Source organism: Ciconia boyciana, chromosome 2, assembly GCF_034638445.1.
Source record: "Ciconia boyciana chromosome 2, ASM3463844v1, whole genome shotgun sequence".
NCBI lineage: Eukaryota > Metazoa > Chordata > Aves > Ciconiiformes > Ciconiidae > Ciconia > Ciconia boyciana.
In genome coordinates, this window is record NC_132935.1 from 106,614,778 (window position 1) to 106,627,259 (window position 12,482).

The 12,482-nt window shown below is 36.9% G+C and overlaps 1 protein-coding gene across 8 annotated transcripts in view; it reads left to right on the forward strand.

Moving 5' to 3' along the window:
- Nucleotides 1-11,280, forward strand: part of ICE1 (interactor of little elongation complex ELL subunit 1) — a 39,902-nt gene extending 28,622 nt beyond the window's left edge. For 4 of the 8 annotated variants that reach the window (XM_072853427.1, XM_072853431.1, XM_072853428.1 and 1 more), the window contains 7 exons: nt 506-661; nt 1,209-1,377; nt 4,486-4,646; nt 6,929-7,119; nt 8,517-8,623; nt 9,408-9,506; nt 10,375-11,280. In XM_072853427.1, the coding sequence (XP_072709528.1) occupies nt 506-661; nt 1,209-1,377; nt 4,486-4,646; nt 6,929-7,119; nt 8,517-8,623; nt 9,408-9,506; nt 10,375-10,556 (1,065 nt within the window). In that variant the 3' untranslated portion in view covers nt 10,557-11,280. Of the gene's footprint in view, nt 1-505; nt 1,378-3,971; nt 4,024-4,485; nt 4,647-6,928; nt 7,120-8,516; nt 8,624-9,407; nt 9,507-10,374 lie in introns of those variants that run through there. The other 4 variants (XM_072853429.1, XM_072853433.1, XM_072853434.1 and 1 more) reach the window with 4 other exon arrangements.
- The last annotated feature ends 1,202 nt before the right edge of the window (nt 11,281-12,482 follow it).

The following is a 12,482-nucleotide window of genomic DNA, read 5'->3' on the forward strand; positions in this document are numbered from 1 at the left end:
TTTGTAGTCTGAAGCAGAGCAATTTACCAACTGATGCATGGCAGTATTTTGCCCTGTTTCAGTTCTTGAACGTAATTAAGTTCTCCACAGAAGTTGCTACCAAGTTCTCGGGACATCTTTGCTACGAGTTGAGAAATCTGGTAACTTCATAGAAGCAAGGCTGTGGCAGCTTTATGTTTCCAGGTCCAGCCAGTAGCAAGGCCGAGTACGTACTCCTAATAGGCACACATGCACACAATATGCGCCCAGTCTTGTTCCCTTCTCTGGCTCATCAGAGTGAAAGCCTGGTAGTGGAAAATACATACATACATATATACAGACAGTATGGATCCCTCCAGCAGCTAACATTAGACACTCAGTATATCCAGTAGGTGACTCCTGTTCTCCTCACTTATCTCATGCACTGACAGACTTACAGACACAGAAGTGCACACGCATCCCTCCAGTAGCTGGTCCAGATCTATGGCCTTACCTGCATCTGACCCTCAGACCCCCGGTCTTTCAGGTAGCTGGCTTGGACCTTCTGGTTCCTCATGAAGCCAACAGTCAGACTCCCTGGTGTCTGCAGGTACCCAGTCTAAACCTGTGGCCTCTCCAGCACCTGGCTCCTAAGCCCCTCATTCTACTCCCCACTTTTAGCCCTCCCTCTAAACATCCTATGGTAAGTCTTGCACAATCCCAATATTCTCTTTCCTTGCATCTTGTATTGAGTCCCATGTTATTGTAGACATAACACCTCCCTCCCCATCTCTTGCAGTGTAGGGTGATCTGGGTAGAGACTCTGCTGTTGACTGATCTAGTAGTCTCACACCTGGACAATGGGCTGTTTGTCCTGTGACAGCTCTGGGAACAGCCAAGTCAGGGTGCTCTCTTTGCTCTGATTAGGTTATTGGGGTTCCTCTACCTGTCATTATTCCTCTCCTCACTTTTTGTTTATGGAAGATAGTTTTTAATCACATAACTAAACAATTTATATTTAAAGAATAGTAGTCTTATTCTGCAGCTGTTTAAGGCATGTTTATTCTGGGAAGTTGCTCCTCACTCTTTTCTTTCACTGGTCGCCTCTGATTTACTTTTCTGCATTTTTATATGTATGCACAGTATTCTTGCAAATAAGATAGTAGTTCTTTTTACTTGTCATACTACTGTAATGTTATCAAATATTCTCAAGTATATAATAGTCTAACAATGTTTTTTGTGCCTTATAGCATTTAGCAGAGTCCTTGCTGCATGCTATTCTCAATAAACTCAAGGCTCAGAAGAATGCCACAAAATACAATTTCAATCAGGCTCTATGTCGAGTCTATACAGGAGTTTGTCGACAGTTGGGAGATTTGGAAAGAGCCCGCCTTTTCTGCTATAGCCTACTTAAAGAAGGTATAGTATGGGTTAGTGGTCTTGTATCTTAAATATGCTGTGTGTCTTTGCTGTAGTGTTCCAGAATGATTATGTTTGTAAAAACAAACAAACAAAAACCCTGTGAAAGGGGCATTTTCCTTAGAACCTTTTTCTGTAGTGCAGAAGTAGAGACTTCTAGAAGAAATTTCCCTTCTCGCAGTTCCTTCACATCTGTGTCTCAGTTTGGTGATGACCTGGGCTCTTAGTAGTCTACTCACTTTTCCAAAGAAATATTTTATTTAGGATCCTCTGTGCTTTCATTTTTGCCCCACCATCTCCAAAATGATAATGTGATTCCAGTGAATTTTGTACTTTTTGCTTATTAGTATTTTCTTACTTTAACTGAGTAAGCACTGATTCATAAAGCAAATGTGATTTTAAAACATGTATTGGCTTAAAATAGTGTCAGGAGTTGGACAGTACCTTGATCAAAACCAGTGCATTTGTACAACATATCCTCCTTAAAGTTTTATTACTTCCCATTATCCAAAGTCTCATTTGGTTGAGAGCTTTTTTCATTTTGGTTCCCTTCCTCTTGCTCCCTTCTTTTTGTTCCCAGTAACAAAGGTAATACGTACATAGTATCACTGTACTAAATTAAGAGTCCGTCTTAGTTCTGGAAGGACTTCACTTAGTTTGAAAATACCAAGCCATCCAGGGCTCAAAACAGTGTACTGGTATCTGTGTTTCAAATTAAAATAAAATAAAATTTGAGGGCACTGAGGAGCAATTTGCTACAACTTTTGATTGCTTCAGTTAGTGGTTATCTTCCATATAACATCCCTGTCTTTTTTTCTTTTTTTTTTTTTTTTTTAATCTTACTGAGGATTGTGATTTTATTTTGTTCTTAATTATCTTTTTGGGGGGGGGGATTGGGATATTTTTGTTTGGGGTTTTTTGCTTGGGTTCTTTTTGGAATTCCTGTTTTCTTAGCTGTTTTTCTGTCCTTCATGCAGTCCATCATAACTCGCCTTTCACTTTTTTCATGTTAATAGTTTTAATACTGCACCATGTCAGAAACTATTACTTGTCAGATATCTTTTCTTAGTCTAAATTAACAATTAAGCCTTTTGTTTTGCAGTACCTTGGTACTTAGTCTTTTTGTGGGCTCTTGCAAATATTAAACATTCCCTTTTTTTCCTTTCTTTTTCTGGCTAAGATCCAAACTTCAGTAGCTAAATGCATATTTTTGTTGAATGATTTTCTATTCTATACTTTGAATTGCATAAAGTCCTCTTGTGGTTGTTCTGTGGTTTTATTGTTATCTTTTCAGTGTGAACAGCTGTAAACACATCTTAAGGGTTGTTTGGGTTTTTTTAATTTGTTTATTTTGATTTGATTACAATGCATTCATTTTAGGGTTTTCTCTTTCATGTAGTTTCACATATTAATTCCCATCAGAATTATGGCAACACAAGTGTGAGCTATGTGCCAGCTACATAATTGCCAACTTGACTATAAACAGTCTGTACTACCTCATTAGACTTGCGTCATCTGTTCTTTTGACTTCTGGTCCATCCTTTTTTGTTCTGTTCTCCTTTCAGGTATTCTGCCTTAAATGACTATAAATTAAATGTTACCTTTCTTTGGTTATTTTTCCTTTTACCCCTCCTCTGTTTCCCTCCTTTTTTCTTTTCTTTTCTTCTTTTGATGTCCCTTTAACTCTTACTCATCACTGAGTGAGTCTTAAGTGTTCCAAATTCATGGGCAGGCAATTCAAGTTGCAGCATGCAGATAATTCTAGTTTTAGCAACAGTCTTTGTTCAGACAAAAAAACCCCCTCATTCTTATGTGATGAGGGGCTTCAGAGTAGAGAAGGTCCATCCAAGACACTGGATGGAACTCTGTAAATTCTTCATGCTCAGTGAATCCATTAAAGCTTCTTGATCTGATGTATTTTCATATGCTCTCTAGTTCTTAAGATCTTTCTAAAAATGTAGAAGTTATGCTGAAGTGAAGAGGGAAGACACATTTAGCTTTTCAGTTTTCACTGTTTTTTGTAGCTCTTTATAGTGACAGTAGTGTTTCAGGCATATGTATTGCAGTATTGCATTTCATGCATGAAAGTAATATCTACTTGCTTATTCCAATGTACTTTTTCTTGCTTGCAGTCTACACACTCATGTTTTATCTTAATATTTTGCCTTGAAGATCTCTCCTTTGGTGTTCAGAAGGGTCTATTAGCTTCCCTTTGATGGCCTAGAATTCTGTCCTCTATATATTGTTGTCAGATACTTGCTCTGAATTAATTTAATGAATGAGGGCTCTTCAATTATATCAGTAGCACACTTTGTGTCTATGGAAATACAAATTTTGACATGCATCATTCATATATGCTCACTTACAACTCGTGTAATGTATAATTTCCCTGACGGAGTCTGGCAAAATTGCTGAGCAATATCAGATTTCATATTTGAATTGTATGAAAGTTCTTTGCAAAGTTTTGGGGTTTTTTTAATGTGGATTTCATAGGTGTATGGGTGCAAGGTGTTAGCAAGTACTGTGGATTTGTACTGAAGACCTGATTTTCACATTATTACACATCTCAGGAGTATTTTTTTCTTTTGGACTAGGTCTAGTTTGATCCAGTGATCAGAGTGCTCATTTGTGACTGGAGTGTATTAGGTAGGCTTCTGGAGTACATCTTCCAGTTTTATTTCATCCTAAAAGAATCCAGTTTCAGTGTTCCAAGACCACTCTCCTTAGTGAACTAAAGTGTATCAAGAAGGCTGAAGGGAGACTAAACTCAAAATGCAAAAGGAAAGGTCCTTTTGTACTGTTATTACACAGCGAAGTCCAGTGAAGCCTCCCCCCCGCCCCCCCTTAAAAAAAAAGAGTGATATTACAATGGGGGATGTGGCTTGGGGGGGATTTTTTTTTTTTCTTGTGTCTCTTTTTCTTACTTAATCTCGGGGCTGAGATGTGCTAGTATGACTCCCCTTCCCTGGGAGCAGTTGTTATGTGACTTCTGTGCCTTCTTTCCTAGTGATCTTGCTGAAGGCTGTACTACCTTTTAATGCCTGAATATATATTTTCTTGTTTTTAAATGTTAAAAACTTACTTTGTTCTCTCTTTTTTTTCCCTTAGACTTTCCAGACTCAGAAAAACTGATTTTATTTATCACAAATGTATGGTCTGACATATTTGTCTTCCAAGGTGCAGTTAACAAAGCTATGCAATTAGTTGTCAGGCAGAGTGCAAGCAATGACATGCTGGCCTGTTTGAGTGCTTATCTCAACTGGGAACAGGTAACGTCTCCTTTCAATGTCAGTATCAGCTTTTGTCTGCATTGGTCGCTTTGCTGGCAGAATCAAATCAAGCAGCTTACTTCTGATGAAGGGTATGAAGATACCCTGTGAATCTCCCATGGAGTCTGTACAATTGCACAAGAAATGCTGCTTCAGGCCTTTTTCCTGTGGTTGTCTAGACCCTACTAGAACACAACACTTTTCTTGTTTTCCCTATTAAATACTAATCCCTCTATTAAACATTAAAAGTAAACATTGTTTTTAAACTTTGACTGAATTGTTCTTGGACTAGGGAATTCTGTCCCTCTATGGAACTGTGACTTTGGTCTTTAAGGTGTGTTTTTTGTTTTGTTTTGTTGGGGGGTTTAAATATGTATTGGGCTTGTCTGTCTTTCATAGTTCTCTGTGTAACAGGTAATTATTTATCACAGTTAATTTCAAGATGAACCTGTCTCTTTTTACTCATGATCTTTCTGTGAGGTAGACTGTAAATATCCATTTATCACCAAAAAAATACCAGCCAATTAATTTCATAAGCAGTTGGCATGATCAGTACAAAACTGCAGCGATGGCAGAAGAAAGATGACCAATGTTAAGGACCTAAGGACTTTTTGAGATTTTACTTCAAGTCTTTGAGCTCTTAGGCAAGTCATTTAATTTCTGTCAGTTTTCAGTAGGCACATATTACCATCCTGAAAGGGATGTTGCAAAGAGGAAAAATTGGGACACACTTGATATCATGCAAATGGAGAGCCAGAGCTACTTTACTTCTGGAGGAGTTTGTGTAACAGGCTTGTGTGTTTGCTTGAAGGCTAGGGCCCTGGTAGTTTTGAAAACCCCATATTAATGCCAGGCTTGCTTGGTGGAAGTGCTATAGTTCTGTAAATACCAAGTGAACAAAATCATCTTGATTCATAGCTCATCTATTCCCTATCCTAACATGCTGCTCCACAACTGCCATGGAGACTGCAGCTAGGTTTACTGCTGTCAGCATAGCCTTTAAGTGTTGTACCCACTGGAAAAAGCATGATGATTTTTTTTTTTTTTAGATCTGAAACCAGCCCTGAATTTAATATGGTACCACTGGAATTACAGCCCCTATAAACCTCCTGATTTAGTGCAGTGGAGTGAGTTAAGAGGGCATGGATTTGTATATGTTTCTTTTTTGATTAAATCACAGTTGTGATGTAGCATTAAACTCTGGTATTCAGAGTTATGCTGTCCAGCAATCCCTGTTTAGCAAAGAATTTGTATTCTCCATTCTATTAGGTTACAGCTTTCAATCTCATGCCAATAGAGATGCACATAAGTATGTCTCACTAAATGTTCCTGGAAATATTAATTCTGTACAGTCACACTACCTACTTTCTTTATGGATCTCTATGAAATATGAGAGCTGCTGCAGCTGGGGAGAAGGACCTCAGCAATTTCTGTATTGATGATAGCAGATGGCATCATCCTATCTGTAAGATGTTTTTTACTTAGGTAGAAATGCAGAGACAAATTTCAAGTGGATTGTGGTCAACAGTCTGTTATACATACAATTTTATGAGAAGATTATTCTACTTATGAAAGTAAAGCTCACGTAGAATGGGTATTTAGTTCTTGGTCAAAGTATGCCATTTTAGTGACTTGCACCATTGCAGAACTTGCCAATTATATGAACTTTTTACCGAGAAGATATGCTGAGCACCCACTGTGTTTATGTGATAAGCCTAGACTTTTTTCTTCAGCTATTCGAAGGATGTTGTTTTTAAATTTCCTTGCTTGCCCTAGCTATTTAATTAGCAGAATTGTTTCATGTGACATGTTTTCAGTTATTACTACCTCAACTATTGGATATACTTGCTTGGAAATTGGCCCCTAATAAACAATAAATAATAACAAATTTCAGCATCAGAAAATCACTAAAACAAAACAAAACTTAGAAAGTGAGCAGGATTAGTCTGATCTTCTTGCATTGGAAATACTCTTCTGACCTTAAAACTTCATTGAGAGAAACAAAAATCCCCAAATTGTAGGAGAGAGGATAGTGGGTGTAGGGTCTGTGGTTTTTGTTGGCGGGGTTTTTTTCCAAACTCTGCTTTTAGTAAAAGCATCAAGAAAAACACTGAATACTTGAAGATTTTCATTTATGTACTCTTTTTGTTTCTGTTAAGTCAAACCCAAAGGTGAATTTATGGTGTAAGATGCTGTGGACAGTCAGAATCAAATATATGTAGAGTTTGGTTCTGTGTTGGTAACTTTTCATGCATTAAGATAATCACCTTCTAAACTTCCAGAGTTCCTCTTTAGATGCTGGTATTATGGTCTCAAACCTGCTTTTAGAAATGCAGTCATGTCCAAAAGTAGAATTTAAACTGAGTGAGCAATACGGAGAAGATCTGAGTGAAGATGCTTGGCAGTACATATTTGCTGTTGACCTACTCTGCTCTCACCTGAGGTGGGATTGGACACATGACAATGTTATAAGGTATTGTGGCAAGCAGTTCTTTCAAATGTTTTCCCTTGTGGTTTTTTGTGGTTTGTTTTGGTCTTGGGTTTTTTTTTCCCAAATCTGAGACATTATGACTTAGCTTTTAACATAATAAAGCATTGCATAGATACTTAGAAATGAGGGCATTTTAACCTGATGAGACCTAGACTACTGTGTTTGTGTGCCTTTTTTTAAGACAGAATGAGTGATCAATGAGGAAATGTAGGATTTTATGGTACTGGTCCAAGAAATTAACCCTGTTTGAACCATTCTAATGAAGAATTGCTTTTAGAATAGCTATATGTGGACAATTGTGAAAGATTTTGAGGTGGATTGTTTGTTAATGAAGCAAAATGATTGATTGTCTTCCTCTGAACTTCATTGTTGAATTCCCCTCCTCCACATCATTTGAAAATGAGGGTGGAACTTTTGATGTGTAAATAGCACTCCTTCAGTGGTGAAAGTGAAATGTAACCCTATTCATTAGTGTACTATCCTGATTTCTGTCTGATTTTAATTCTAAAATTATTATAATACTTAAATTCAATGTCTTAAATTTTCTTTGAACCCTACAATCCAGTGCATGGACTGCTACCATACTTAACTTGGTTTGAAAGACTTCATTTTGATACCTACACTGATCTGACAGCCCCTATTTTCTATGTAGAAGTTATATAACTTAGCAGAATCTCCAAAAACATGGCATTTGTTTGACTATGACATACGTAATCGAGTATAAAGTAAATGCAAATAACTTACAATCATCATCAAGTCTTTTATACAAGTTCCATGCTTTCAAATAGTAAAGAAGTTATTTTTAGTTAAATACTTTTAAAAAGAATACAAATTGGCTTCAGTGAAAGGTATGTCACTTTAACTAAAGCTATACAGAATTGATTTTCTGTGTGGAGTTGTGCTTATAATAGGTAACTATGTCTATTAGCATCATTTTAAGGATAAAAAAAGTCTTATTTCAGGTCCTTTCAGGTTTAAAAACAAGCATCAGGTCCTACTTATAACATGCAAACTGAATTTTCAGTCATATAAGAAGCTTGCATAACATCTCAGCATGACATTTGAAAGTAATGCAATTTCATATACATCTGTGAAGTCAGTGGAGTAAGTTCTTGACTTTAGGTAGAGATGTAGAATGTTGCAGGGAAATGAACAGGAATGATTCCTCCAGAAAGTTAGCTTTGATTGTTTGGGTGTAAAACCTCAGATTTGTGGATGCTTGGAATATTGTGATTTTTCCCTGGAAGGTGAATTAAAGATGCAAGTGGAGCTATGGAAATACATGGTAAACAGAAGAACCATTTGTGTTCATTATTGCATAAATATTGTACCACCCCTTCATGCAGTATCAGGTTTTCAAATTCATTCGTCTTTCACAGCAAAGTGCTTTGGCCCTCTATGGATAAATGGGTAAAGAAGAGAAAGGGCCATGAAACTGCTCAGTCCATTCCTGATAGTGTTATAGCATTGACACTAAGGCTAATTGGTAAGTAATCTAAATTCTTGGTTGAACTTCTGCTTTGTGTAAGTATGTCCTTTGAAAGTGTCAGCCTGCCTGGAAAGTGAATTGAAATATTTTTATGTTTTTTTTTTATCTTGACCCCCCCCCCCCCCCCTTCAAAAATTTTCACCTTAAAAGCCAAACTTTTACAACCCTATGCAGATATTTTCTGTTTGTCAGCCTGTGGAAAGCATGTACTTAAGTTTTGAGAGATGTTACTATGATTTCATGATAACAAATACCAACATGTTTTATGTATTTAAAATGAAATAATCTGTAGCTATATATGCTTTATAGCAAAGTGTATAAAATAAGATTTTATATGCAACATAATACTTCTTCCTGCAATTTTAAGTTAGATTCATTTATTTGGGATCTAGATGGCATTCAAGGTAAATAGATAAACTTTGGGTTTCAATAGATATTTTCAGTATGTAGGCTATATAATATTGTTTGTTAAACAGAAATTGCATTATTTGAGAGTTACACTTAGTTACACTTAGAAATTGTAAACCTGCGGGAGGTTGGATCAATCTGATGAAAAATGCCTTGGGGTCTTTAGTCACAAAAAAAGTAGGACAACTGCTGTTCCCAAGACAACATGGTAACAAGAATAACTAATTTTTGTAATTGAAATTTGTGTTTTCTGTTGATACTTCAACAAACAATTTGCATTTTCTGTTGATACTTCAACAGACGATCAGTAAGTCTAAAAATTAGGAAGTTGACTGTCTGAATGTCAGATACATAGTAACCTTTTTTCTTTCAGGTCGATTGGGCCAAATAGGTTTGAAGGAAGGATATCTTGCTGCAGTGAAGAATATTAGTGCTGTAATTGGACTGTTTGTACAGCACGCAAAAGAGGAAGGTAATGTTTATTTAGAGGAACTTTAGTGTAATATCTGCAAAGTGAAGTTTTGCCAATGTAAACAGAACACACATAAATTGAGACATACATGCCAAAACAGCCTGCTTGTACAGTTTTATGTTAGTGCATAACAGTACAAACAGTTTTCAGTTTGAGTCCTTTTCTCTTCTGAAGTTAATGAAGCATGTGTATTACCTTCTGTTTGTGACAGAGAACAACTCTGAGATAGTTTCAGCCACCTTGGAATTACACTGCTTCATGTAACAGCACATCAGCTGCCTCAGAGAACTTAAAGGGTAATCTTAACTTGAACAGTAATAGCTAATTTGTTACCTGAGCAGCTCATGCTGAAGCTTGCTACTAGCAAGACTGTTGTATTGGGAGACGGTTGCAAGACAGTCCAAATTCCTGACCAAGACAAAGCAAGGCAAGCAGAGATCTGTATTGCTAAGTTACTTTGGATGTTAAGTACATTTTGCAGTGAAGCATTGGTTGACGTTAGGGAGCTGTTTTGAACCACTTGTATAGCTTCTCTTCCTTGCAATCTCAAGTTCTTCCAAGTAAGTGGTATATGTCTCTGTCTGTTTCAGACTCTGTGTAAACCTGTTTTCATAGAAGTCTGTTCACTCTAAACTAGAGTAAAATCACTTGGTGTTCAAATCTTTTATGCCCTTTGGATACTGAAAACCTGCTGAATTCAGAAAACTGGAAAGTGCTAGTATAAAATGAGATGTTATGGAATTTGTGTGCAGGTTGTCATCTTGCTACTTTCCGGTTTTAGGCATCCCAATTGTTGATGTGTGTTAGTCCAGTTCTTGGATTAGTTTATCAAAGTTTCTGTAAGCTGATTTGTGTTAACTTTTTGTAGGTGTTCCCTGGGGTGTGCAGCTGGCAGCCGTATATTCACTGTGTGACTTGGGTTCAAGCAATCCAGAAGGTATTGTTGAGGCCATCCATGCTTGGAGAGCAACAGTTCTTAACAACATCCCTTTTGCTGTCACAAGTGGCATAGCTGAAATCACTTCTCTGTGTAAAATGGAGCTAAACTAAAATCTAGGGAAGTGGACTGATCTATAGGAAGAAGTGCCTTATTTTACTAAGCAGTAGTTGGTTCCAGTTAAAAATAATACAAAGTGGTGTGTCCTCTTTTATTTATTTTTTTAACAGAATGTCTGACCACGCAAAGCAAGCTCAAGTATTTTATTTGGCTTTTTGTTTGAGGGAAGGGTTTAAAAAAAAAATAAAAAGACTTGCTTTTCCTAATAACTGATCAGTGATGTGCAAACCAGTGCGTCTTTGCCTCCTGAGATATATCTGGTTTGATGTCAATAAAAATCAGTAATAGTTTCCATCATTTTACTTCCATCAATTTGGAGCATGGGCTAATTTGACACAACAGAAGATTGAGCCTGGCTGAAAACCTGGCTCTATTATTTTGTACTATATTTATAAAGTAACCATTCAGATAGCAGAACTTTGCCCAGATTCTGCTTTATTTTGCTTGAGTAGTCTCATAAGCTTAACTTAAAATACTTGTGTAAGACAGGTAGGAATTGACTTTTTGTGTAACAATCATGTATAGAGTAACAAGAGATATTAAATCTCTGGACTTGTATATATGGTATATTCTGATAATGTGTCTCACATTTGATATTGTTCCACTTGGGGAATTTTGTGTATGTAAATAGAAAGTTGGTTCGAAAAAAAGTTCACGTTTCTAATGATAGCTTCACCACACTCTATGGTTTTGTATCTTTCATAATAAAAGAAGCAAACACCATTGTGTTCTTGTTGGTCTTTTTAAATAACACATAATGAACTGTTGTTTCTAGCTTATATAAATACTACTTTGGGGGGCAGGAGGAAATTACCTATGAGGTCGTTTCACTGAATGAACTGCCCATAACACTGCAGTTCTGGCCACGGGAAAGAGGGTATATTGCATCTCTCCAAAATTTTCTGGTATGCCTTGGGGGCTGGGGAGGTAGTTTTAAAAATCCATTGAAAACTTTTATTTTCACCCCCTGATTATAACCATATGAAGGGGTGAACTTTGCTAATGCAGATTCTCATTGTAGAATACTCTGCCATTGGGACCTAGACTCTGCCAGAGCTTTGATGTGGTGTCAGTCTTTTTTCCTTTTGATCATAAAAGGGTCAAAAGGATTTTAGTCTGCTGAAGCCAGCTGTGAACTTGGATAATGAAATCTTTAACTCAGAGTGAATCAGACAACATACAGTTTACACCTAATTCGTTCTCCTACGCGTTGTGTCCTTGCAGGCTACATCTACACATTCAGGCTTGTCTTCAGTCAGTTCAGTACTTTCAGTTGCAGCAAGCACTTCACAGTTTCTTCTGGTTCCTGTAAACTTTTTTGCCACCTGAGGACTAAGTTGTTTCTTGGGCCTCTCAACGGTTTCTGAGTTGCTGCATGAGCTGCAGGCTCTTGGCTCTTGTTGACAGAACTTGTGTTTCCTGGAGGTTCTGCTCTGCAGCATGCTGAGCTGCTCATTAAAGAAAGAAAAGTCATCCCCTTCCTGCAGTTCTGCTTGATTATGCACTGCTGTCTTCAACAGACAGGATGCATGCTGCTTTTGGTATTGCCTGTTATATTGATGCCTGTAGCATCATACTTAAATTTAATTTAGACACAAGCTTTAGCTTACTCTGCCTTGCCAGTTTGTTTTTGCATCTACTTCAGATTAATGTCTTAAAACCTACTGGCTGTTTTTGGTGTGAATGGAATTTTGTAAGAACCTCCCTATATCTTATGCCTCCTATTCTAGACTCCCTGATAAAGGCACTTAAGTAAAATCAATTCACTAATGTTTCTAAATATTCACTGTAAATGTAAAATCCTGGGTTGGAATAGCTGGTACCGATAGTTCAAAATGTATAGCAAAATCATGTATTTTATAAAATTGTATATTTTGTGTATTTACACAATTTATACAAAATATTGTATAAATATTTTG